Consider the following 23,857-nt stretch of genomic DNA (forward strand, 5'->3'; position numbering starts at 1 on the left):
AAGCTGATCAAGAGAGCTGGTTCAGTTATTGGTCTTATCCCAGACTCACTTGAGGTCATTGTGGAGAAGAGGATGAGGTTGAAATTAAAAATTGTTATGTTTTTTGAAGGCCATCCACTATATAGTGTTTTTAATGGACTCAGAAGCTCTTTCAGCGAGCGTTTAACTATGCCTCGGTGCTCCAGTGAGCGATTGAGAAGTACTTTTGTTCCTGCAGCGGTCAGATATTTTAATGAACACTGTTGACTGTCAAACTGTTGAACTGTCTGTTCTTTGCCCTGCATTTCTGAATTGTGCTACTGTATCTTGTTATAATCATGTCTCATTGGTCTCTTAATCATGTTTTTCATAGTTCTTAAATGTTGAATTATTTATTTATGTGTGTTAGCTATGTGGTGTGCTTGTTGGCTGTATGTTTTAAGTTGGTGGCAAACCAGTTTCCCTTTCGGGATTAATAAAGTTTTCTCTCTCTCTCTCTCTCTCTCTCTCTCAAAGGGCACACACAAAGCAGTGAACACACACACACACACACTGTGAACACGCACACACCTGGAACAGTGGGCAGCCATTTATGCTGTGGCACCCAGGGAGTAGTTGGGGGTTCAGTGCCTTGCTCAAGGGCACCTCAGTCATGGTGTTAAAGGTGGAGAGAGCGCTGTACATCCACTCCCCCCACCTCCTAGCGGAGTGATCAACACATGACCCACACTTCTGAGCTTGGTCTGAGCTCCTCTGACCAGTTGCCGGTGGGATGTCAGAGCAGGCTCTTCTTTTAGACTTTGACTGAAAACCCTCATGTAACCATCCAGAAACAAAAGAGTGGCTGTGAGTTTCCTGAGAGACAGGTGAAATTCCTGTGCCATGCTTATCTGTGAGAAACTCTGCCTGTCCTGAAGAGCCTTTGGGTGAATCACAGTGATCAATGTTTCTCTCTTATTCTGAGCAACTGAACTCTGCCAGTCTATGCGGACTTGAATAGTTGGATTTAACAGTTGGAGAGATAGATAGTTCCCATATTGGAGGTGTCAAAAACTGACCAGACTGTTTCTCTGTCTCTTTGAGTCTCTTTCTCTTGCGGGATATGACAGGGCTGCTCCGGGGTAGATGGTACTCTTCCACAGACTCGAACAGGCCTGAATCCCATTCAGCAACTGGGAAATTATATTTGCACGTGTTCATTCCACTTTCATCAATGCCATCATCATCATCATCATCATCATCATCAGTGCCGTCAAAGTGATTATCAATTAACTTAGAATTCACTAACCAGCTAACAAAGCTAGAGCTATTACTTGTAGTCTGGAGGATGAGAGAGGACAGAACAGTCTAGTTTATTTTTATTTTTTTGACCATCATCCTAAGTACAGTCACTGAGAGAAACGACAAATCCCTAAAAGTAATAGTTCAACCAGAAATTATCATATACTTGTTGTTCTAAACCTGTATTGCTTTCTTAAACCCAAAACAACACTGAACCTTTGACTTTCACTGTATGGAGAGAAGAAGAAAAAAACTCACCATATTCCGTTTGAGAAACTAGAAGAAAAGTTGAAGCTTTCATCTATGATATGATTTGATAAGTCTCCAGCAGTTTCACTTACTTAAATATTAGCCAATGTAAGATTAGAGAAGCAGAACGATGTCTAACTTGCTTGCTTAGATGACCAATATAAAAGTTATTGAAGTCATTACACACAATTACTGTAATTACACAAAGTCAGACACATATTTTAAACCTTGATCATAATCAATTATTATTTTTAACAAACACTTTCAGAATGTTCAGAATGGTACAAACACTTTCAGAATGGCATTGGTCTGTCCAATTCATATAAACGTTAATTAATTTAAATGTACGAGTAACATTTATGACTAAAATTTAGTTTGGAATCTGAAGTTGTCAAAAAAGAAAGATTAATATGCACAATTAACTATTACTTTATTGTAGCACAGCACACAGTACAGCAGGTGGCGCCACGGTAACGGCCACAAGCCCCGGCACGAGCTCAGGTTCATAAAATAATATGCGCAGACGCAGACGCGTTATGGACAGTCAGATAGTGCACTAGGAGGAAATTCACCCACCGCTATTGAGACCAGCATATTTTCTTTGGGATATACTGATCGCAGAGCCTTTCGACAGGCTTTTTTTTTCCCCGACGGGGCAAAAATGGCGACGCTGGGACCGGAGCCCCGTCCTCATTCCCAGCTGCCGTCTGCCGCAGTACAGACGAACCTGAGCGGACTGGGCTCCAGCACGAACCTGCCTTTCAACCGGGGCTTGGAGAGAGCTCTGGAGGATGCGGCGACCTCCGGATTTCTGAACCTCAGCACAAGAAAACTGAAAGAATTCCCTCGGACTGCATCTAATTATGACCTAACGGATACGGTTGAAGCAGGTACGTTAAAGTGAAGTGATTCTGTGTTTATGTTTAGCACGTTGTTTGTGTGTCTGTGTGCGTGCGCGCACCTGATCGGTAGGATTGCGCTTAGAAGAGTTTCAAACGGCAGTGCTGCTTAAAACCTGTTTTGTCGCATTTTAACCACTTAAAGATGTTTAGGCTTTTTAAGACTTTTACTGTAGACCTCTAACTCAACAGAAAGCAGATGAAACGTCTGCGCCAGCATTTCCATGAATGTTACAGTACATGTTATTGCAGACGGGACAGTGTCCTGGGCCGGGATAAAGAGATGTGGGCTACTTCAGTTGTCTCCAGAAGCAATACAAACGCCCAGCAAGGAGCTTCGAGGATGAGTAGGAAGAAAGTAACGTTAGTGGATACTGTTATTTTAGCGCGGGACTGTCCATATAAGACTTCCTATGTGAGAAGCTTGTCCACATACTGAGTACTGGAAATCCCCTTACACTTTTGACAGGGGATTTCATTTCCATCTTTGGAGATCAACAGAACACACCAATGCCTATGAAACGAAAATGAATGCACTTGTGGGTTATGTTTTGAAACCAGAACTCTGAGGGCTGATGATCATGGGATCTGCAATTAAACCCTGAATAGAATGATTTGTTGCTTTTATGTGCACTGCTTGTTATGATAATGACAACTTGAGACGTGTATTTCTGCGAGGCGTGTGACGTCAGTATGGTAGGGATCTCAGTGAGTCAAAATGACTAATTCAGTATATTTTTCTGTACATTCACCAGTGACCCTGATAGCACATGTACATCACAGAGCTGTCTATATGACATCTGCAAGAAATATCTTTCAAAGTGTTTGCTCTTCTGCAATACGTCTATAGGACGTTTCCTATATCAGATGTCAAACAGACATTTAGAAAATGTCTTTAAGATGTGTATGATTTAGAATTTATATATAATTGACATCTTACCGACATCTATCAGATGTTTGTACACAGCAGATGCTTTCCAGAGGAAGAGATCTTTTTTGTTAAATTTTTGGCCTTGATTTTTAATGGATGATCTGTGAAAATGAGTCCAAACTTTTTGGTGGACTTGCAGTCCACATGTTTCAAAAGAAACCGTTAACGATTCAGTGGATTGCAATGAACAAGAATGATTCACTCACTGAAAAGATTCAGTCCAGTAGTCGTCAAAATGAACGGCTGCGGGAAAAGCCAAGATGACAGTTGGCAAATGTTCATTTGGCGGTAGATCTGCTTCCGTTCCCCGTGAATTCCTCCACACTCCCCTCAGCTCAGAGGCAGGAGAGCAGCTAAAAAAGGAAACAGGAAAGGGCAGACCATGGAAATGGTAAATTCCTAGCTTAAATGGTCTTCTGAAGTACTTTAATGCAGAAAATGACACATCCAGTCCATTGTGATATTTGGAATGTAAGTGTTATTAAGTGACTAAAGAGTAACTATTTTAGCTGCTCATGGTGTCACAGCTGACACAGATGAAGTCATCCTTACCATGAATAAAGTTACCACAAGATATATGTTCTCATCTCCGCATTGTTAACATTATGGTTATTTTAGATGTAATTCTAAGGGCCCTAAGAAGACTTGAGACTTCAGTAGGAGTTGTTTTCGACTTGTTCAGGTGTTCTGTGCCTGTTCCACAGCTTATTTCAGCTCCTATTTCTCCCCACAGTAGCCGTGGATTCCTCAGAAGTTGTCAGTGTTTTTTTGTTTTTTTTCTACCGACTTGATATTTCAAGCTGGGACATGTTGTCCTCACAAACACACTGTCTTTGTTGCACTCTCTACCATTTTCACAAGAAGAAAATGTAACAGAGTTTCACAGCTGGTGTTAGGTATTTTTCAATGCTAATAAACCCAGTATGTAGTGTATTTTTCATGGCCTTGAGCTCTGTCCTTTGGGTAGAAATGTCTTTTTTTGTTTTTTTTGCTTCAAGGATGTAATTACCATATACATCAACACTGTTATAATAAAGAGTCATAATTAGAAGATATGTCTTACATGTAGCAAAACTGTACTAGGGAACTAGGGCGTTTTTGATTTTCAGGAATTTCTATAAAATTCCAACACAACTGGAAGTGAAAGCACCAAGTTTAATAGCTGTTTTAATGACACAGTTCTGTGGTAGTATGTTTAATTGTGCATGTTCATTTTCCCTATTCTTAAGTTCATCTTTAGAACACTAATAATTTAATAACACCATAATTAACATAATATTTAGCAAATCTCAAAATAAATATCCATTGTCACAATGTACTTTATAATGTTGTGGTACCTGTACTTTTAGCTTTAGTTATACTTATACGACAGATTTTAGTTTTTGTGTTATTTTTAATTTGGACAAACTCTGATACATACATGTGTGTATATATATATATATATATATATATATATATATATATATATATATATATATTCACACACTACCTTTAAAGGGTACATAACATACACAGTTTCACTTAATCTCATGTTAATCTTGAGTACCTATAGGATAGTACTGCATCCTTCATATATCCAAAAAGTCTTCAGATTCTCTCCGGAAAAAGTCGAGCTCCTGGAGGCGTGCGGTGGGCAGAGCTATAATACGTGTTGTTACCATTAACGATAAAGCATGTTGATGGGTACAGTCTCACTCTCCTCAGGTCGACGTGTGAAAATGTTGGGGAGAAATGCTCATATAAGGAGTTCCGCTCTCATCTACGTCATTAGTTCCACGATCGAAAAAAAACAGCCGAAACCAACCAGGAAGTAAGATCTTTAGCACAGAAATTCTCTGTCATTCTTCTAAATTATTTTTTTTAAACTTTTGCCATGTTTAGCATGAGAATCCATGTCTTTAACACTGTGAGCAACTCTGAATACAACAAACCCCCCCAAAGTTTGGGATCAGTAAGATTTGTACGATTTTTGGAAGAAATTAATTATTTTATTAAGCAAGGGTGCAGTAAATTGACCATAAGTGACAGTAAAGTCATGCTGTTCAGTGGAATCTACTGTACTTACTACATTTCCACTTATAGCAAGGCACAAAATAGTTTAAACCACATGCATCAGTTTGAACATATATGGTCAATGGGTCACACAAGCAAACAGATCCATTCTGTGTTCTGGGTTTTAGGCAGCAAAGGCCTGCTCGCAACATGATGAATATTGGTCTGTTTTTGTTGGTTTTTAGAGCCATGCATCATGTGTGATCCACACACACTTCACATGCTTACACTCTCATGTATTACTTGTGACCTGTGCTCAACTCTGACATAGATGCGAGATGATCATGTTATGATGAAGTATCCTCTCTCTCACCTCCTACTTCTGTCTGCTGTCAACCCACACAAGCACGTTGCACATGAGCTCACACGCCATGCACACAAAACGTGTTACACAATGTACACAGTATGGTTTCCAGTCTTTGAATTAGGACACACATAAAAACACAAATTGTACACACACACTGCTCACGACAGAAACCCTCATCCACATGATAGCATTTTCATAAATATGGGCATGCAAGCACAAATCCTCTCTATGATAAGCTCCCTGAGCCAGGTTTTGTTTTTGTGGATGGTCAGGGTTTAATTTCAGTGCAACAACTGCTAATAGGATCGTAGAGTGTTAAGTAGTCTTTTGGCATTCTTGCAAATAATCTAACGTCCAACTTTATTCCTTTATGGTTTCAGTGCTTGGGTGGGTGGATACAGGGGTGTTTAATGCATAGTTAAAAGAATTATGGGATAACACCAACACACATGTACGTACACACAAATACTCCAACCTCCAAATACTGGGTATGTGTAGGAGTGCGTCTTATCGCTGGGCAACACTACTTTGGATAAACATTATGCATTAAAGATGCATCACATCAACACCTTTCAGAGTGTTTGCTAATGCACCATGGCAACAACCTTCCACCATTTACAAAGCCCAGGCATACACTGACAGAACCTGAAAACAAGGCAAGGAAGAAATAAGAAATGCATTTATTTTGCTGTTTATATTAATGTTACATTAACATTATTACATATAAGAATCTATAGTAATTTGTTACAAAAGGTATTATTTCGTTTTTCCCCTCACTTGTTTTTTTTTATAAAAAAAACATACAGAATGAGAATGGATTAACAGAATTTGTTTCTGTCAATAAAAAGTTCTGGTGTGTGTGTGTGTGTGTGTGTGTGTGTGTGTGTGTGTGTGTGTGTGTGTGTGTGTGTGTGTGTGTGACTTAATGGGGGCATCTGTATCCTGAAGGGTTTTGGCTCAGTAACCTTGAAGGGATTTCCAACCTACGCCTTGTTTCTGTGGGTTTGTAAGAGTGTCACAGCATTGCATGATGATTCTGAATGGATTTGATTGCTGTAAAATCTGGTGCCGTGTGACAGTCCTTAAACGAACTGTTGGGAAACACGTATTGTCAGAAAAGTATAGAAGGAAAGGGATAGATATCAAAAGTATTGGCCTTCATTAGACCTCTAGTGTTTATAAATTAATTTGCATTTGCATTGGTACTAGGGCTGCACGATTATGACAAAAAGCACAATTGAAGCAATTGCATGCCATATTTTTATATGAAAATAAACAAACTGAAAAACTTTCATTGCTTTTTTTTATTAAGCCTCAAGTGTCAGTCAGATTGGTTTCTTCTTAAAAAAATATTGCATGGTATTATAATATCTAAATTAATTGAGAATTGATAATCTGGTATAGGCTGTAGTAGGCTGTCCTGTAGCTCTACTGGAAGTGACTGAAGTGCAGGTCAAGTCATGAAATGACACTTTGTGTGCATCTTTATCAACCTGCTTAAGTTATTGCTACAAATGTGTCTAGACTCTCCATGTACTTCTTAGTTATAATGCATTTTAAATCAAAGAATATTAGGATAAATTAAAAGTCCAAATAAAGTTTTGTGAGATTAGGCAGGCAATGCCCAAACAGGTTTTCATGTGTTTCTGGAACTGGTGTGTAAATGTGTGTGTGTGTGTTTCCCATGTTTCTCCAGGAGGAAATGGCCTTTTCTGCACATGTTATCATACAATGAACCAAGGAGGAGACAACATCCTGTCTCTGTCTTACAGAACAAACCTGTGTGTTTTATGCTGGTATACAGTTAGAAAGATATACAAATGAAATCAGGGACATCTGACCAGAGAGAAAATCAACACCATCATCAATCATTGTGGTTTTATTTTCATACCCTGGTCTTTTGTTTCAAACCAATATTGTAGACTCAACTCTGTAAGTTATATCAAAATACGTAAAACAGTATATCAGTGTAATACATTGCTCTTTTAATGTTTAAACTGAGCCAGTAAATAACTTCCTACCAACTAAAACTGCATACACTTCTGTTCAAATTTTGAGTTGGTAAGATTTTTACGCTGTATTTTTTTAAATCAAAAATACATTACAAGCAGTAATAATGTGAAATATTATTATAATTTAAAATAACCATGTTTCTAGTTTAACATACTGTATGTATAATTGTATTTTATGTGATGGCAAAGCTGAGTTTAATGTTTATTATTATTGAAAGAGATCATTATCAATCTTGGAAACAGTTGTGCTGCTTAATATTTTTGTGGAAATGAGATGCATTATTTTCAGGATTCTTTGATGAATAGGAAGTTCAAAAGAACAGCATTTATTTGAAATAGTTTTTTTTTTTTTACATTATGAATGTCTTAATACATCCTTGATTAACTTTTTACTATGGGGTCCCTGCGGGTCATTAAAGTCTCAAAAAGTCTTAAATTCAGTTTTATCAAATTTAAAGCCATAAAAAGTTTTAAAATATTTTAAATTGTATAAGAAAAGTCATAATAATCATTTCAAGGCATCTTAAATTGGGGCACAGAAAAACAGGAACCATGATATGGCAATGATTTAATTGAATTAATGTGAGCGCTGCGTGATTACATGGTGCTTCTGTGCGTGCTATTGCAATCAATGAATATCACAGATTTATGCCAAGTGAATGCTAATTGCTAATTTTCTACTGTTTATGAATTTTGACATTTTTTTACCTTATATCACTAGCAAATCCATCGCCTTTCAGATAAATTTGCCATTTTAATAAGCACAACTTATTATGTTTAGATCACACATATATCATGTCACATATAATCATATTTTTTTAAATATAATAAGAATTTGGACTTTAAAAAATGGTTAAAGGTTTAAAATGTGAGCTTTATCATTTTATACATTTTCTTTTCTATTTCTTTTTTTCCAGAACCTGAGTTTGAACTGTAAAGTTGTTTAAATTCTGGTCTGTACAGTAGGGTTGGGATCACGATGTGAGCTTAACATCATGATGTCTCTGTCAGCCATCGGCGATGGACGATGGCATCCTCTATCAGACCAACCATTTTACTGTTTAGGATGTTACCATTTGTGTCCTTGAGACTGATATATTACCCAGATTCATCTGCCCTACATACATTCTGAGAAATGAGCTCCACCCAGACACCAAAAAGAGGGTCAGTGTGTTTTGATGAAGGTGATATGCTTGTAGTATATATTATTAATGGACCATTTCTTGATCTTGGAGTATGTAATTATGGCCTTGCTATACATTTGCTTATATAATTTCTGGTCGTTACATATACATACATATATGTGTGTGTGTGTGTGTGTGTGTGGTGGGGACAGATGGACTGAGCTTGCTAATCAGGTCATAAGTCTTATGGTAGAATAAATCAGACCTCTCTGCTCATTGTATAAAGAGCAGTGATGCACTGATCTGACAGTGAAAATGAAGTGCTTATGGAAGAGTTATGGAAGTTGAATTTTTTAATTATGGAATTTAGAAATCAATGACTATAATAATAGACAATTATGCAATTTCATTCCTAACCCAAAATACTATTTTAACGTGCACAAATCTGTTTAAAATTTTCTCAGCAGTTGCAATTTTGTCTCCATCATATATTGTTTTTTTTTTAATTGTATGAGCAAATCGAATCAAACCAAAATGTGAGGGAAACAAATCAAACAGAAATGAAACATTTCTTAATGCATCGTAAAGAATTATAAACAAGTTAAATCACTATCAGAGCAAATGTGGCTCACCAGCAGTGCTCTGCCATGAGACTCACAATTGTTTCCAATAAAATTTTATGTTAGCATGTTGCTAAGAAATCAATTAGCCTGTCACATGCACAGCATTTAAAAAAAAAAATCCTCTCCTCTCGTCCGGTGTGAATCGGTGTGCCACTGTCTGTCAGAGAGAAACAGTTTGCTTATTCAACAGAACTCAAAGAGCACACTTACGCACTCAGCATCACACTGCGAGTGGACACACAGAGGAATGCTGAGTGGCAGAAACACACGAGCACAAATTCAGCACTCCACTTGCATGTGCATTTAACTGTTTTTTTCACACTTGGTATAAATCTAAATCAGAACCATCTGTTTTATTATAAACTGTAAGTAAGTGCACGCACACACACACACACACACACACAAACACTCAGCTGATTATTCCAGCTATAAGCCACAAGATGAGGCCGCACCCAGAGCAACATAATGACAGACTGTGTTTCTATGGCCTTTTCCCACTTCAGAGACACTGTAAAGAGAGGACAAGAGTGTTTGAGTGGAAGAATGAACAATTAGAGCTCAAATAAAGGAATGAGAGATGTAATTAACTTAAACTTCAAACTGAAAACTTCACTCACCCAGTCAGAAGTGTGTCTGTGTATCAAATTCTGCTGTCCTTTTGCGGCTCTTCATTCTGCTATGCTGTTTATATTGCACTATATCCACAAGACAGAACACTTTCGATAACTCTGATTCATCATGTGGCCTTGTTTTACCACCTGTATTATTATGGAGGTTATCAGTACATTTTAAGGTAAAGATCTGATTTTGGTTGTTAAAGTAGATTGTTAAATTAACATTTTATCATTTCACGAGTTTGCTCCCCTGACAGCCCATGTGTTGTCAGACCTCACATTCAACTTCAATCTCTTCTATCCTTCTCTCCTGTTCTATCTCTCATGTGTCTATAATAAGGATGTAACGATTCATTCACTCACTCAACAATTCGATTCAATTAGATTCATGATTCCATTCCCATGTTTTTTTTTTTTTTTTTTTACAAAAAATTATATTTAAGACAAATTAAGAATTAAATGTGTCCTTTTATTATTTCTTGGCCGAAATCATGCATGTTTCTTTGTGAAATTGAAATATAACACTATAATAATATGCTAAAATTGCACTTGCATATTGTTGATCTTTTGTTGCTTTTATTTGCTTCTGTTGTCCTCTTTTTTAAGTGGCTTTGGATAAAAGCATCTGCAAAATTTAGATAGAATGTAAATGTAAATAACAAAACTAAAATTACATTTTAAAACATGCCCCAAATCAAATAAATCTCTTCATATAAACAAAATAAAGCTTTTTCTGTGCTATTTCCATTTAAAATTAGTGGCAGCCACTCTATTTAAATTAAATTAAATTAAATTAAATTTATGCATTTAGCAGACGCTTTTATCCAAAGCGACTTACAGTACATTCAGGCTATCAATTTTTACCTATCATGTGTTCCCCGGGAATCGAACCCATAACCTTGCACAATGCTCTACCAATTGAGCTACAGGTAAACTGTAACATTTTAATCATGATCCAAACAAAGATGCTGCATACACGCAACATGAGCGGTTTTTAATTGAAATTAGATTGTATACTTTCTGAATTTTGAAGCAAAAACAGAATGGTTTGATTTCAGTTTTTTAGAAACTAATCATAAATATATCTGCATGAAACAGCAGACAAACTAAATGAGACACAGATTAACTCTCTGCCAGTAGGTGGAGCTTAAAAGCTTAAAGCATAAAGCGTTTCCTTGGTTTTTGCTGTAAACGAAGCAGCGCTGCACTTATGAACTTTAATATGCATTATTTAGGGGCAAGATGAAAAGAAAAAATATCACCTTAACTTTTCTGAAGACAGTAAAGTTCCCCTCAGACGTTCATTTATATAAGCTCCTACACCTAAATGAATCGCGATTTGTTAAGCATCTCAACCAATTTGAATCGTCACATATAACTCGCGGTTAAACGTTACATCCCTAATCTACAACCATTTTATCCTTAAACCTACAGTATGTACACACACACTCTTACAGAAAGAGGTGTTTTCATAGGGATGTATGTGTGTGTGCGTGCTTTTCATCAGGGGCTAGTCTGATAATCCATGCCATCTGTGCCATCTCGATGCCCATTGTGTACTCTGAACAGAACAAACAGCCTCAACACAGACCGCTGTTAAAGCTCAGCAAGACGAGAGACGTTATAGCGACGTCTGTACGATTAAGATCATCAGGAGTCTATGGAGAGGTTCTAACTGTTGTACACTAGAAAAAAGATCAGGCATCAGAACAGTTTTTATTCGGCCTCCGTCCTGCAGCACATCATGCGGGCATGTTTTCTTGAGTTTCTGGGTCTGTGTTTTATCTGCTGTCTCTCTCTTTCTTGGCTGTAGCTGACTTTGTTCATATTGGTGGGACACTATTGTCTGCAGTATGTGTGTTTAATATAATGTCGTTCAGTAAAACAATGTTACGTGATGACCATTTACAAACATCATTTTGTTATTTTGCTGGTCATATCTGTACAAGCTGTAGACTTGATCTACGGGCCTAAAGACATTAAATAATTATTCATCCCTTTGTGTTTTGATCTTTCCCCATATAGCTGAGATGGGGTGAGCCAACGGAGCAGTGTGATAGCAAACAAAGCTTTATAAGCTGTCCATTCATATATTCCTTATATTAAAGTAATACTCTATTTAATATTAATATGCACTGGTGGTTGCCCATCACATGAGCTGTTCGTTTAGACACACCGAAGACACATCTAGGTTATCTGCCATGTTTACTCCGGTTTTGAGGTGAAGAGCTTTTTCTGTTTTAACAGCACTTGAAATGAAATTGCTAACACATGCACATCTTTGGTTGGCCAAATATTTTTAGACCTTTGTGATCTGTCAGTATCCACACATCCTGACATAAGAAAATTCTGAATCTAGTCAACATTACTCTATATATTAGAGTATAGATTAGGCATACATTATGTATCTGTGAAATTTTGTTGTATCAAAAATAAATATTTATTAATCTTTCCTGCTTTACAGTATAATGTTATAAATTCATTGTTGTATAGAGTTAGGTCTTTGTAAAAAGAAGTGTGCTAATTTTATTGAATCCTAAAAGTAAAAAAAGAAAATAATAATAATAATATTAATGAAATAATACTTGAAGAGAGTACACCTTTTTTTAACACACATAAAAAGCGTTTTTGAAAGTGCGCTTTATAATAATGCCAATAATGCATTTTAAATCAATGTTTTACTACATTTTTGTTGTGCTTTAAAGAAGTAAACATATATTATCATAATACAATAACATGATTTTGTGCAATAATAATTATCAGCTTATCAGTATCAGACAGAATTTCATCATCATTGCATCTCTGGTTTCAGAGTTTCAGAGTTTCAAATTTAGTGATCTCCAGTTGTTATTTCTGTTTTTTATGGTTTATGGTTTGGGTATCATGCTTTTTGAACCTTTGAACTTATTAGGGTTAATGGTTTGTAGGACTATATATCTAGGTCTTGTCTCAGTAAACTGGATGGATGTATTTTGAATGCATGTATACTGTAGAGTATTATGGGTGCCTCGTTTTTTGCAAGCTTGTCTAATTCATGAAAACATCTGTGTTTGTGCGTGTGTGTGTCTTTTGGACTGTCCTGTGCTATTAGCACTCATGCAGTCTCTCATAGGGCTGTGTGTATGGTTTCCATGGAAACACTGATGCGTAGTAGGGATTGTTATATGCACTTGTGAATGCACCTCCCTGTGTCTAGCTGTGGTACTACAACAACAAATGTAGCATTGAGTGTAACATAAAGTCATGCTGGTTGCATAATAAAGGCTCTAACTTCTTTTTTAAAGCATTCGTGTTAACTGAACTCTTTCTCTCTTAGATCTGTCAAAGAATCGCTTGATTGACATCCCATCAGAGGTGTGTCATCTGGTCTCCCTGGAAACGCTGAACCTTTATCACAACTGCATCAGAAGCATTCCTGATTCCATCATCAGCCTTCAATCCCTGACCTGCTTAAACATCAGGTGAGCGTCACACTAAAGCCTGGAATACACCACACAATTTTTGCCTTGATTTTCTGCTGATTTACAGTCAGGAGAAGTTGACGCTAGTTGCAGAATGTCCGAGCCAGACTGCAGATTTGAGTTGACAGATTCCATAGAAAATCATATAGTGTATGCTGGTCACAGACTCCATCCAGTTGGAGGATTTCAACCATGTTTGATATTTTCAGTTTAATATTTTCAGGTGCACCTGCAAAGTTGGGTAGTGTATGATCCTTAGTCGTGTAGTGTATGATGGTCACTTTTCTTTATTCACTATTTACAATGTCGCTAAGTGTATGATGCCTATTGTTTTAAAAATTATTACAGATTTTAAAAGTCATGTAGTGTAGCTATTCCAATCTTATCACCTACACATCCACAAAGAGATAAATGACATTGTGTTATGTCTCTGTTTTCTTAACTCAAAACTGTATGATTAATTTGAGCTTTGATTTCCAGTTTGATTAATGAACTGTGATTAATCCTCTGCAATGTTTACAATCTCCCTGACAAACTGACAAAAATGAAGACATGTTTCACAAATTGGATTAAAAAATGCTAAATAACCCCATATATCATATATATAAGGTGAAAATTTGAAAAAGTTTAACACCACTCTCTCAATTGGGCTTAATACAAAATAAAAAAAATTTCATTAAACACAAAGGTTGTGTGTCACAAGTTATGTGGTATACAACAGTTCAAAAAATGTCAGTCATATGCTTTTTTAAAGATATGAATTAAACTGATCAAGAGTGAAAACTTACATGTGTAATTCTAAAAAATATTTGTAGTCCAAATAGATGCTGTTCTCTCTTGACCTTTCTATTATTGAAGAACTCTGAAAAATATCAAGCAGCACAACTGTTTGAAACATTGATAATAATCAAATATTTAAACCAAATAAATGCTTCTTTAATGAGCATAAGATACTTCTTCCAGAAACATAAAAAAAAATGTTACTGTCCCCAAAGTTGTGAACGGTACTGTTATTATTATGCTAGTATTCTTTTCCAAACATAACATATGTGATTGCATGTTTGTGCATCAGCAGACCAAACCTAATGTAGTATTACAATATTTTATTTGAATATGTTTTTTGAATTATTTTTTTATTTGGAGCCCCAAATAACTAGAGTCCCAATAATGTGGTCTTTAGGTTGTTTCTAAAGATGTGTGGTTTAATATTTATGGTCATTAAAATACCTTAATGGTATTGTTATAATTAGGTTTTAGATACATAATACAGCCCAAAGAGTAAAATCAAAGTGCACAACATAACACACAACAGTGAAGTAAACCAAATAAACATACTTTTCCCTCTGGTTGTCCTTCCTGCTTCTGTTGAATGTAAATAGATCCACACACACACACAGACTCTCCCTCTGGTTTTCTCTCTCCAGCCAAACGTCTCCTGCAGAAGGCCTGATATTCACACTGAGTTCATTAGCAATGGAATTTGTTTTGTAAGAAGCTAATGAAGCACTAAACTCTTAATGGTTGAGAAGAGTGAACATAAACTGGAGATGGAAAATCAAGCAGAAAAACCAAGTGAGATCATGAAAAATGCATGAAAGTTTATAAGAATATGGAATCGCCAAAAGAAAACAAAAAGAGACTTGCACACAGATTTCTATGTTTTTCCTCTAGTTCTGCACACACATGCACAGAGTTGAACAATTGTATATTTGTCTGTCATCCTCTAGTCATAACAGGCAAAGTTTGTCTAGCTATTACTTCCCTTGAACTCATGAACAGTTCCGTGAAGTCAGTCTTTTTCCTGTTTATTATCATACAGACAGAAATGATGAAGTGTTACAGGAAGGCTACGGCACACACATGACCAAGAAAAACAGAATGATGTATTATTTATATTTGAACATCAGTCTTTTATGAGTTAATAATGCACATTCTCCTCTCTTCAGTGCCACAGTTGAACTGTTGTGTAACAAGTTCATTCTTGTAATTTTATATATATATATATAAATATATATATATATATATATATATATATAAAAATAGGTGTACGTGTGATAATGCTTTGTTTTTATTTTGTATATTTTTTTGTTCCATATTTTATTGATATAACTAAAAGTTGGAAATTGCAATCATTTAGATAATTAAATGCACTTCAACCCACATGAGTTGCAAACAAAAAGAAAGTACAGTACATGTACAGTACAGAAATGTCAGACAAATGTCCCTCATAAAGGACATCATAAAACTTCGAAGACAAAGCAAAATATCACATCGGTTACAGCACAGATGCATTAAAAGAGAAAAACAAGTCACAAATATATAGAAAAGAAAAATTATCATGAATTTAAAATGTATTTAGTATGTCCCTATATTTTCTTATTTATTTAACATCTTTGATGTTTATTGTGCCCCCCACAATCCTAAAACCTTTTTATTTCTAGGTTCAAATTATATTTTGTTTCCTACATTTTCCCCACTTATTAAATCAAATAAATGAATGCTGTGATTGAAGTTTTCCATATAAATGATTCTGCTTGAGTAGCATTAAGGAAGGTGCTGTAACATGTTGTGTTTGAATGTTGCGGTGCTGTAGCCGGAACCAGCTGTCGGTGCTGCCAGCGTGTGTGTGTGGTCTTCCTCTGCGAGTGCTCAACGCCAGCAATAACAAACTCAACGCACTTCCAGAAAGCATTGGCCAGCTCACCAATCTCATGGAGCTGGTAAGTGTGAGCATGTGTGCTGTACCTCTGATGTCTGCGTATAAATGAGATGTTTGTGATATTTGCTCTGTGTTTTATGACTATATTGCCACGCTGACTCGCCCTCAATTCTCAATTTGGCTCATATCTGCTTGTAGTGAATATACTGCATTTCCCTCTTTCCAGTTTTTTTTCTGGTAGTTCTTCTCCCAATCTTTTTTTCTCCTGCTCTGTTTTGTAACCATAGATAGAACATACACAGACCAGGTTTTGTAGGTTGATGCCAGATGGGATCTCATATAATATAGTATAACAGGCACTTAGTTAGCGTGAGTGTAATGAAAGGTTTTTGCAGAAGCTTGTGTTTGAGAAGAAGGTAAATATGTAACTCTAAACTCTTCCTCTATCTTTTTTCCCATCAGGATGTAAGCTGTAATGAAATCACAGCTCTTCCACGTCACATTGGCCAACTCAGAGCTCTGAGGGAACTCAATGTGCACCGAAACCTTCTCTGTGTCCTGCCAGAGGGTGAGTCTGCAATCAGTGTGTGTGTGTTTGAATCCTTTCTACTTCCTTCTTATCTCTGCAGAATGGTTTCAGCTTCTCTGACAACTTCCTTTATAACAACCTTTATAACTACTCATCACATTACCAATAAAAACTTCCTCCTGTTGCTCCAGAGCTACAGGAAATCTAGCCTTTGTTTGACCCCTGCTCCACCAACCTTCTTATTCGGGTCCTCTCTGTCATCATTTACTCTCATGTCATTTTAAACCCATAAGAGTTCATCCATCTTTGAAACACAAATGAAGACACTTTTAATGAAACCTGTCCACCAATAAGCTTTGTTCTTGCTTGTCACGCAAGCATGTTTGAACTTCCACAAGAAAAAATTAGGTTTGTTTTCACTTCATATGGATTACTTTTACCGTGTATTTTTGTAGTTTTTAATGCATGGGAGTTTTGGTGGAGACACAGAAACCTAATTTTTCAATAAAAAATATCTTCATTTGTGTTTGGAAGATGAAAGAAAGTTATACATGTTTGGAATGACATTAGGTTGAGTAGTTGTTAGAACTATCCTTTTAATTAATGCAGATAGCTGTTATGACACCCATTGAGCACTATCAAAATTCAAGAAACTGAACATCTAATCCTTTTGCTATAAGTAGTATCAAACTCTATTGCTAAATCTATTGCTCAGTCAGGCCACTACATATTTGTACAAAGCCAAATAAAACCCTCAGCCTCATGTTGTACTTGTATAAACATATAAACTAACATTAACACAACACTCTTGTAAGTTGTTCCGAGTAAAAGCTGACTGCCGAGGACAGTAAGTGTGAGTGTTTCTTTAGATAACAGTGAGAGAGCGTTTAGTGATGATAGAGTGAAATGATTGTGTGAGCCAAGCATTATCTGAAACATTCTGTAACTGAGATTTTGCAGCTCAGCTAATATTCAGGTTATAAATAAAAATAGGATTTGTAATGGTCTCTTCAAGCACACTGTGCCAAAATGACCTCATGGAGCTAAAGCATTAATTTTGATTGCCTGAGAGATCAGCTGATAATTTAGTTTTTTAACATTGATTCATTGCTGTGTTTAAGTTACCAGGACCAGTAAATAACATGCATAAATACCAGCAAGTACCATATTTGAAATAATTATTTATTTATTTATATTTATTTATTTTATTTTTTTGTAGCTGATATGTTTTTTCTGGATTTAAGATGAGGTAGACTGATGTAAGATTTTTATTATCGACCTTCCAAATGATGAATGTCTCCCATTAGCATTTCAAGAGCTGTCGTGTGCATGTTTTATTGTTTCCCTGTTGTTGTTGGTTTTTGTTTTACATTTTGGCAGTCCCCTCTGCCCCCTTATTGCTAAATATATTCACTTCTAATGTGACTTAATAATTCTCTGTATGTGTGTTTCAGATTTGGCAGAATTACCCCTGGTCAAGTTTGATTTCTCCTGTAATAAGGTTTCTACTATTCCTGTCTGCTATCGAAAAATGGCCCAGCTCCAATCACTACAGCTGGAGAACAATCCACTTCAGAGTCCTCCTGCGCAGGTAACACACACACACACACATGCACTCACGCAATTCATTCTTCAGTTCTCTCACAGTTGCCATTATAATTGACATTATTTTCACTGCTTTCAGATCTGCATGAAGGGCATGATTCATATATTTAAATACCTCGCCATGGAGGCATGTCGAAGTGACAAGATGGCCGATGCCATGTACCTTCCTGTCTCAGACCGCCTCAGCTTGACACGACCCACGAGTGGGAGGTCAGTCCTCATGATTATAAAAGAGTATATCAAGTAGATTGAATTCGGTGTTTTGACTTTCTCGCTCCGTCACATCATGAAATCGTGATATGGTGAATTTAAATTGCTAAAAGGTGTATATACAGTACAGACCAAAAGTTTGGACACACCTTCTCATTCAAAGAGTTTTCTTTATTTTCATGACTATGAAAATTGTAGAGTCACACTGAAGGCATCAAAACTATGAATTAACACATATGGAATTCTATACATAACAAAAAAGTGTGAAACAACTGAAACTATGTCATATTCTAGGTTCTTCAAAGTAGCCACCTTTTGCTTTGATTACTGCTTTGCACACTCTTGGCATTCTCTTGATGAGCTTCAAGAGGTAGTCACCTGAAATGGTCTTCCAACAGTCTTGAAGGAGTTCCCCGAGAGATGCTTAGCACTTGTTTTGGTCTGTACTGTATATATATATATATATATATATATATATATATATATATATATATATATATATATATATACAGTACAGACCAAAAGTTTGGACACACCTTCTCATTCAAAGAGTTTTCTTTATTTTCATGACTATGAAAATTGTAGAGTCACACTGAAGGCATCAAAGGCTATTTGACCAAGAAGGAGAGTGATGGGGTGCTGCGCCAGATGACCTGGCCTCCACAGTCACCGGACCTGAACCCAATCGAGATGGTTTAGGGGTGAGCTGGACCGCAGACAGAAGGCAAAAGGGCCAACAAGTGCTAAGCATCTCTCGGGGAACTACTTCAAGACTGTTGGAAGACCATTTCAGGTGACTACCTCTTGAAGCTCATCAAGAGAATGCCAAGAGTGTGCAAAGCAGTAATCAAAGCAAAAGGTGGCTACTTTGAAGAACCTAGAATATGACATATTTTCAGTTGTTTCACACTTTTTTGTTATGTATATAATTCCATATGTGTTAATTCATAGTTTTGATGCCTTCAGTGTGACTCTACAATTTTCATAGTCATGAAAATAAAGAAAACTCTTTGAATGAGAAGGTGTGTCCAAACTTTTGGTCTGTACTGTATGTTAATAGTTATAAATTATAAAAGTGAGAAGTGGACTGATTTTTTTTAACCAAGTCGTGCACCTCTAAATGAGTGTATAAAAAGATCTGAATGTAGAATACATTGTAGGATCTAAAACAAATCCAGGTCGCGTGTGTATGTGTGTTGGCTGTCATAATCATCCTTATCTCAGGAGAATCCTTTTAATAGACTGCAGGGGGTCACTCTTCAGAGGGAGCGAGAGAGACTGAAAGATTTCTTTCCCTTTCTCTTCTGAGAGACATAGGCTGCTTCTCTCTTTCTTTCTGTCCTGCACGATGCTTGTTAACTTCTAACCCCTTCTTCTTTCTGTCTCAGCACTGAGGACATCGATCAGCACAAGAAACTTGACAGTGACTCTGGGGTGGGCAGTGACAACGGAGACAAACGCCTTTCTGCTACAGAGGTCAGTCTGTATGTGTGTGAGTGTAAGTGTCTGTCTGAGTATCTGCTAAGGGTTTTTTTTTATCAGTGTTGCAAATTTATAGGATTGCCACTATTAAAGACACATGTTATTGTGTTAGTTTGCTTATGGCTGGGCTGCAATAAAACTCTAGCAGAACTGAGATCATATACTTTGGGGACAAAGGTCTGATTGCTGCTATCTGGATACGGTGTTTCTGTTACGTCTTAACATCGGGAAAGCACAGTATATCAGTGATTTGGTGTCTCTGTAGTGTTATGCTGGGAAGCCCCGCCCATAGTGAATTTGTATTGGTCCAAAATCCCATACAAAATAGCTGTGTTAAACATCAAATAACTCTGATTGGCTGTTATTCCGCCGTTTTGCAGAGCACATTGACTTTCTATGTGAACAGATAAATTACTTCACGTTGGAAATTTATTGTGTTGTGCTTTAAGACACAACAACACTGAAGATAGTAAATTTAAATTAAATTTTTAAAAAAATTAAAATAAAAATGTATGCATTTAGCAGACGCTTTTATCCAAAGTGACTTACAGTGTATTCATGCTAACGGTTTTAACCTAACATGTTCCCTGGGAATCGAACCCACAACCTTGCGCAGTTAACGCAATGCTCTACCACTTGAGCCACAGGATATTATTTATATAATAACTACTAATAATATAAAGCCTAAGGGTTGCTTCTCAACAGTGTCTAGTGTATTTTTAGTGCTTGGTTAGTCTGTGTTTTAGATTGTGAGTTTTTGTGTTCCAGCCATCAGACGAAGACAGCCTCAGCTTGAATGTGCCTATGACCAACATCACAGAGGAGGAGGGCTTGAGCAAAGACGACTCCAGTGAACACATCAGCGCTCTGACAGGTGCTGCTCACACGCACAAACACGCCCTCACATGTGTGGACAGGATATTAAAGGCCTGTGAAGACAAACATCCTCTTACTGGGCTGACACAACATTACAATGATACTGCAGACGGTGTGTTTGAGACCCAGGTTAAGCCCAGGGGAGGGTCCCGGACAGGAAGTGTGGATACTGGCTGGGAAGTCAGTGTCAGCACATGAGGTGAATTAAGGGAGGAGGAGATGAGAACCAAGAACTTTGCAGGAAGAAAGGAAAACTGTTTGTGTGTGTGTTCTGCAAAAGAGTGTGTGACTGCTAAGCTGTTGGGAGGGTCCTTTAGTCTTTAAGCTTTCAATAAGATTTACTGGACACATCAACTTTGTGTCTGCATGGATGAATAAACATGTAAATGTGTGCAAAGAACACTACAGCATTTTAACTTCTTTAGGTTTCTGTTTGTTTTTCATTTAGAGGAAAGTTCCAGGGTTCAAATTAAGTTTTATCTACAGCAGTTATGGCATAATGTCAGTGTATTTTTTTTTTAAGCAAAAAATGCATTAAAGTTAGTCACTTAGTCACAGGTAATTATAATCTGCTTTTATTTACATTTAGTTTCAGTGAAAACACTTTATTTTAGTCAATATAATAATTGAGCCATGTTTATGTGTGTGGTTGTATCCGGTAGCAGACAGAAGTTCATCAGAATCTCTCAAGGACCATCTGGGCTATCAAGACTCTACCCTCAGCTCACCGTTCATCAACTACATCAAAGTGAGTGTTAGAGACTGATTTTTTCATGGTCTGTCAGAAGTGTGTTTGTATTGAAAGCTGGAATTTAAGGATCAGGAGGTTTCACACTGCCCAGACTAGTTTCGATCAGTTTTAAGCAGATTTTCCAGTCTTGCTTTCTTCCTCTCTTTCATTACACTGTTATCCTTTTGCCACTTTAAGCGGTGCTGTGCAGAAGCCAGATTAAGTTGTTGTTGTTGTTTTGAAAACTAAACTGAGCACATTATCCTGCCCTGAACTCTGATGTGAGCAGTTTCTGGTGTAAGACCAGCAGATTTTTGGGTGCCAACTCAATGCAACATTTTCTGCTTAAATTGTGAGAATCAGTCGCAGATTGTGACTTTTCCAGTTGGTTGTGACTTAATGGATAAGGAATAATATAAAAAATATATATAAAATATTTTAGAGCTTGGCATATTAAATATGTGTATTTGTAAATCGTATGAAAGTGCTCATGGAGTTCTATAAATATTTTAATAACTTTTACTTTTCCAGAAAGTCACATAAAATTAAACTGCTTCATATATCCAGGTTTTTCAAGACTGGGGGAATCTTGGTTCTTCAGAGACAAAGCATAGTTGTTGAATTCCATTTTGTTTTTATTTAGCTTCATTTAAATCTTATTTGTGACCCTGGACCATAAACAGTTTTTCGAAATTAAGACCGATACAGATCTGAAAGCTGAATAAATATGCTTCCCATTGATGTATGGTTTAATAGAATAGGACAATATTTGGTTGAGATACAACTATTTGAAAATCTGCAATCTGAGGGTGCAATAAAATCTAAATACTGAGAAAATCGCCTTTGAAGTTGTCCAAATGAGTTCTTAGCAATGCATATTACTAATCAAAAATTACTCACTTAAATTAGTGACTTAAGACCTTTTTGTGTTTTGTGTTTTACTTATTTATTTGTTTGTTTGTTTCTTCATACTGTAATGTTGACAGTTTCTCATTATAATTGTAATGTTCTAGTTCTAGTAGAGCTCCAGCTGGAGTATTTTATATTATATTTTTTGTTCAATACAATGGTCCTCTCTTTCCTGTCTTTAACTACCCTATTCCCTTCATTCCATTCTTTTCTTGTCATATTTTGCATCTGTCTCTCTTGGCACAGTGCTTCATGTTCCAGTAACTGTTAGTTTATCTGATAGCATCTCATTGCATCATTGGATTGGCGCAGACAGTGTTTATTTGTGCAGTAGCAGTTCCCTAGTGAAGTAATCCACGTCTAGAGGGACATTGTGCGTATAAGTGGGGTGTGTGTATTCCCATCTGCGTGTGCGTCATCCTCTCCAACTGGCGGTGGTGTATCTGATTTTTAATTCTAACCAATTAGGCCTCTAAGCTGTAGTCACTTGACATAGTTGCATGTTGATGTGTGTGTGTGTGTGTGTGTGTGTGTGTGTGTTTGAAGGGTCGAGGTGTTGACTTCGATGAGCCCCTCAGGATAGAGGAAGACACCAACTGGGTTTCAGAACAAACGTATGTTTATATAAGGATATTTATCAAGTACTTTTCTTTCTGTTTTTTTGTCTGTGTCTCTCTTTTTCTGTCTTTTCTCACTGACTTTTGCATTCTCTGAATTTGGTCACTAGTTAAACCATATATATTCATATATACCATGCTACTGGGTCCAACAGATCAAAGGTCAATATGATTAATCAGCTAAAGGAAGCTGTGGAGATGCTACAGGATCCTAACAGGTATCTGTTTTTTTCCTCCTTTTACAACTTGCAAATCACTGCTAATATCAGATGCATTTCTTTGAGTTGGTTATTCAGCATTGCTAACAATCCATAACATATGGCCTACCACAACATGGAGATAAAAACAAAGGATTTGAATGTGCTGTTCTTAAACCCAAGCCCATGTTAATGCTGTGTCATCACAAAATGTAAACTATATTATTGTCCAGACCTACTAAATATAATATTAAACATTAACATAAGGGTTTTCTGTAAAGCTGCATTGAAACAATGCTTGTTGTGAAAAGTACTATGCAAATTAAACTGATTTGACTTGTTTTGTGTGTATATATAGGGTTAACATGAACTCTGCTGATCTCTCCAGTATTAAGCTCTACCCTGTGGAAATGGTTACAGTAGATGATTCGCTCAAGTAAGTTAAAACCTCACAGCTTAAATGTTTTACAGTAAATACAAAAAAGTAGTCGTACTAATACATTCAAATGCT

The 23,857-nt window shown here is 36.6% G+C and overlaps 1 protein-coding gene across 8 annotated transcripts in view; it reads left to right on the forward strand.

Moving 5' to 3' along the window:
- Window positions 1-2,076: 2,076 nt before the first annotated feature.
- LOC132152936 (leucine-rich repeat and calponin homology domain-containing protein 1-like) overlaps window positions 2,077-23,857 on the forward strand; it is a 39,376-nt gene continuing 17,595 nt past the window's right edge. For 5 of the 8 annotated variants that reach the window (XM_059561944.1, XM_059561945.1, XM_059561938.1 and 2 more), the window contains exons 1-12: window positions 2,077-2,399; window positions 13,388-13,532; window positions 16,126-16,252; window positions 16,654-16,759; window positions 18,175-18,311; window positions 18,405-18,535; window positions 19,924-20,011; window positions 20,786-20,891; window positions 21,556-21,641; window positions 23,079-23,146; window positions 23,305-23,367; window positions 23,705-23,782. In XM_059561944.1, the coding sequence (XP_059417927.1) occupies window positions 2,171-2,399; window positions 13,388-13,532; window positions 16,126-16,252; window positions 16,654-16,759; window positions 18,175-18,311; window positions 18,405-18,535; window positions 19,924-20,011; window positions 20,786-20,891; window positions 21,556-21,641; window positions 23,079-23,146; window positions 23,305-23,367; window positions 23,705-23,782 (1,364 nt within the window). In that variant the 5' untranslated portion in view covers window positions 2,077-2,170. The remainder of the gene's footprint in view (window positions 2,400-13,387; window positions 13,533-16,125; window positions 16,253-16,653; window positions 16,760-18,174; window positions 18,312-18,404; window positions 18,536-19,923; window positions 20,012-20,785; window positions 20,892-21,555; window positions 21,642-23,078; window positions 23,147-23,304; window positions 23,368-23,704; window positions 23,783-23,857) is intronic. The other 3 variants (XM_059561940.1, XM_059561943.1, XM_059561939.1) reach the window with 2 other exon arrangements.

The sequence above is a fragment of the Carassius carassius genome, chromosome 11, assembly GCF_963082965.1.
Source record: "Carassius carassius chromosome 11, fCarCar2.1, whole genome shotgun sequence".
NCBI lineage: Eukaryota > Metazoa > Chordata > Actinopteri > Cypriniformes > Cyprinidae > Carassius > Carassius carassius.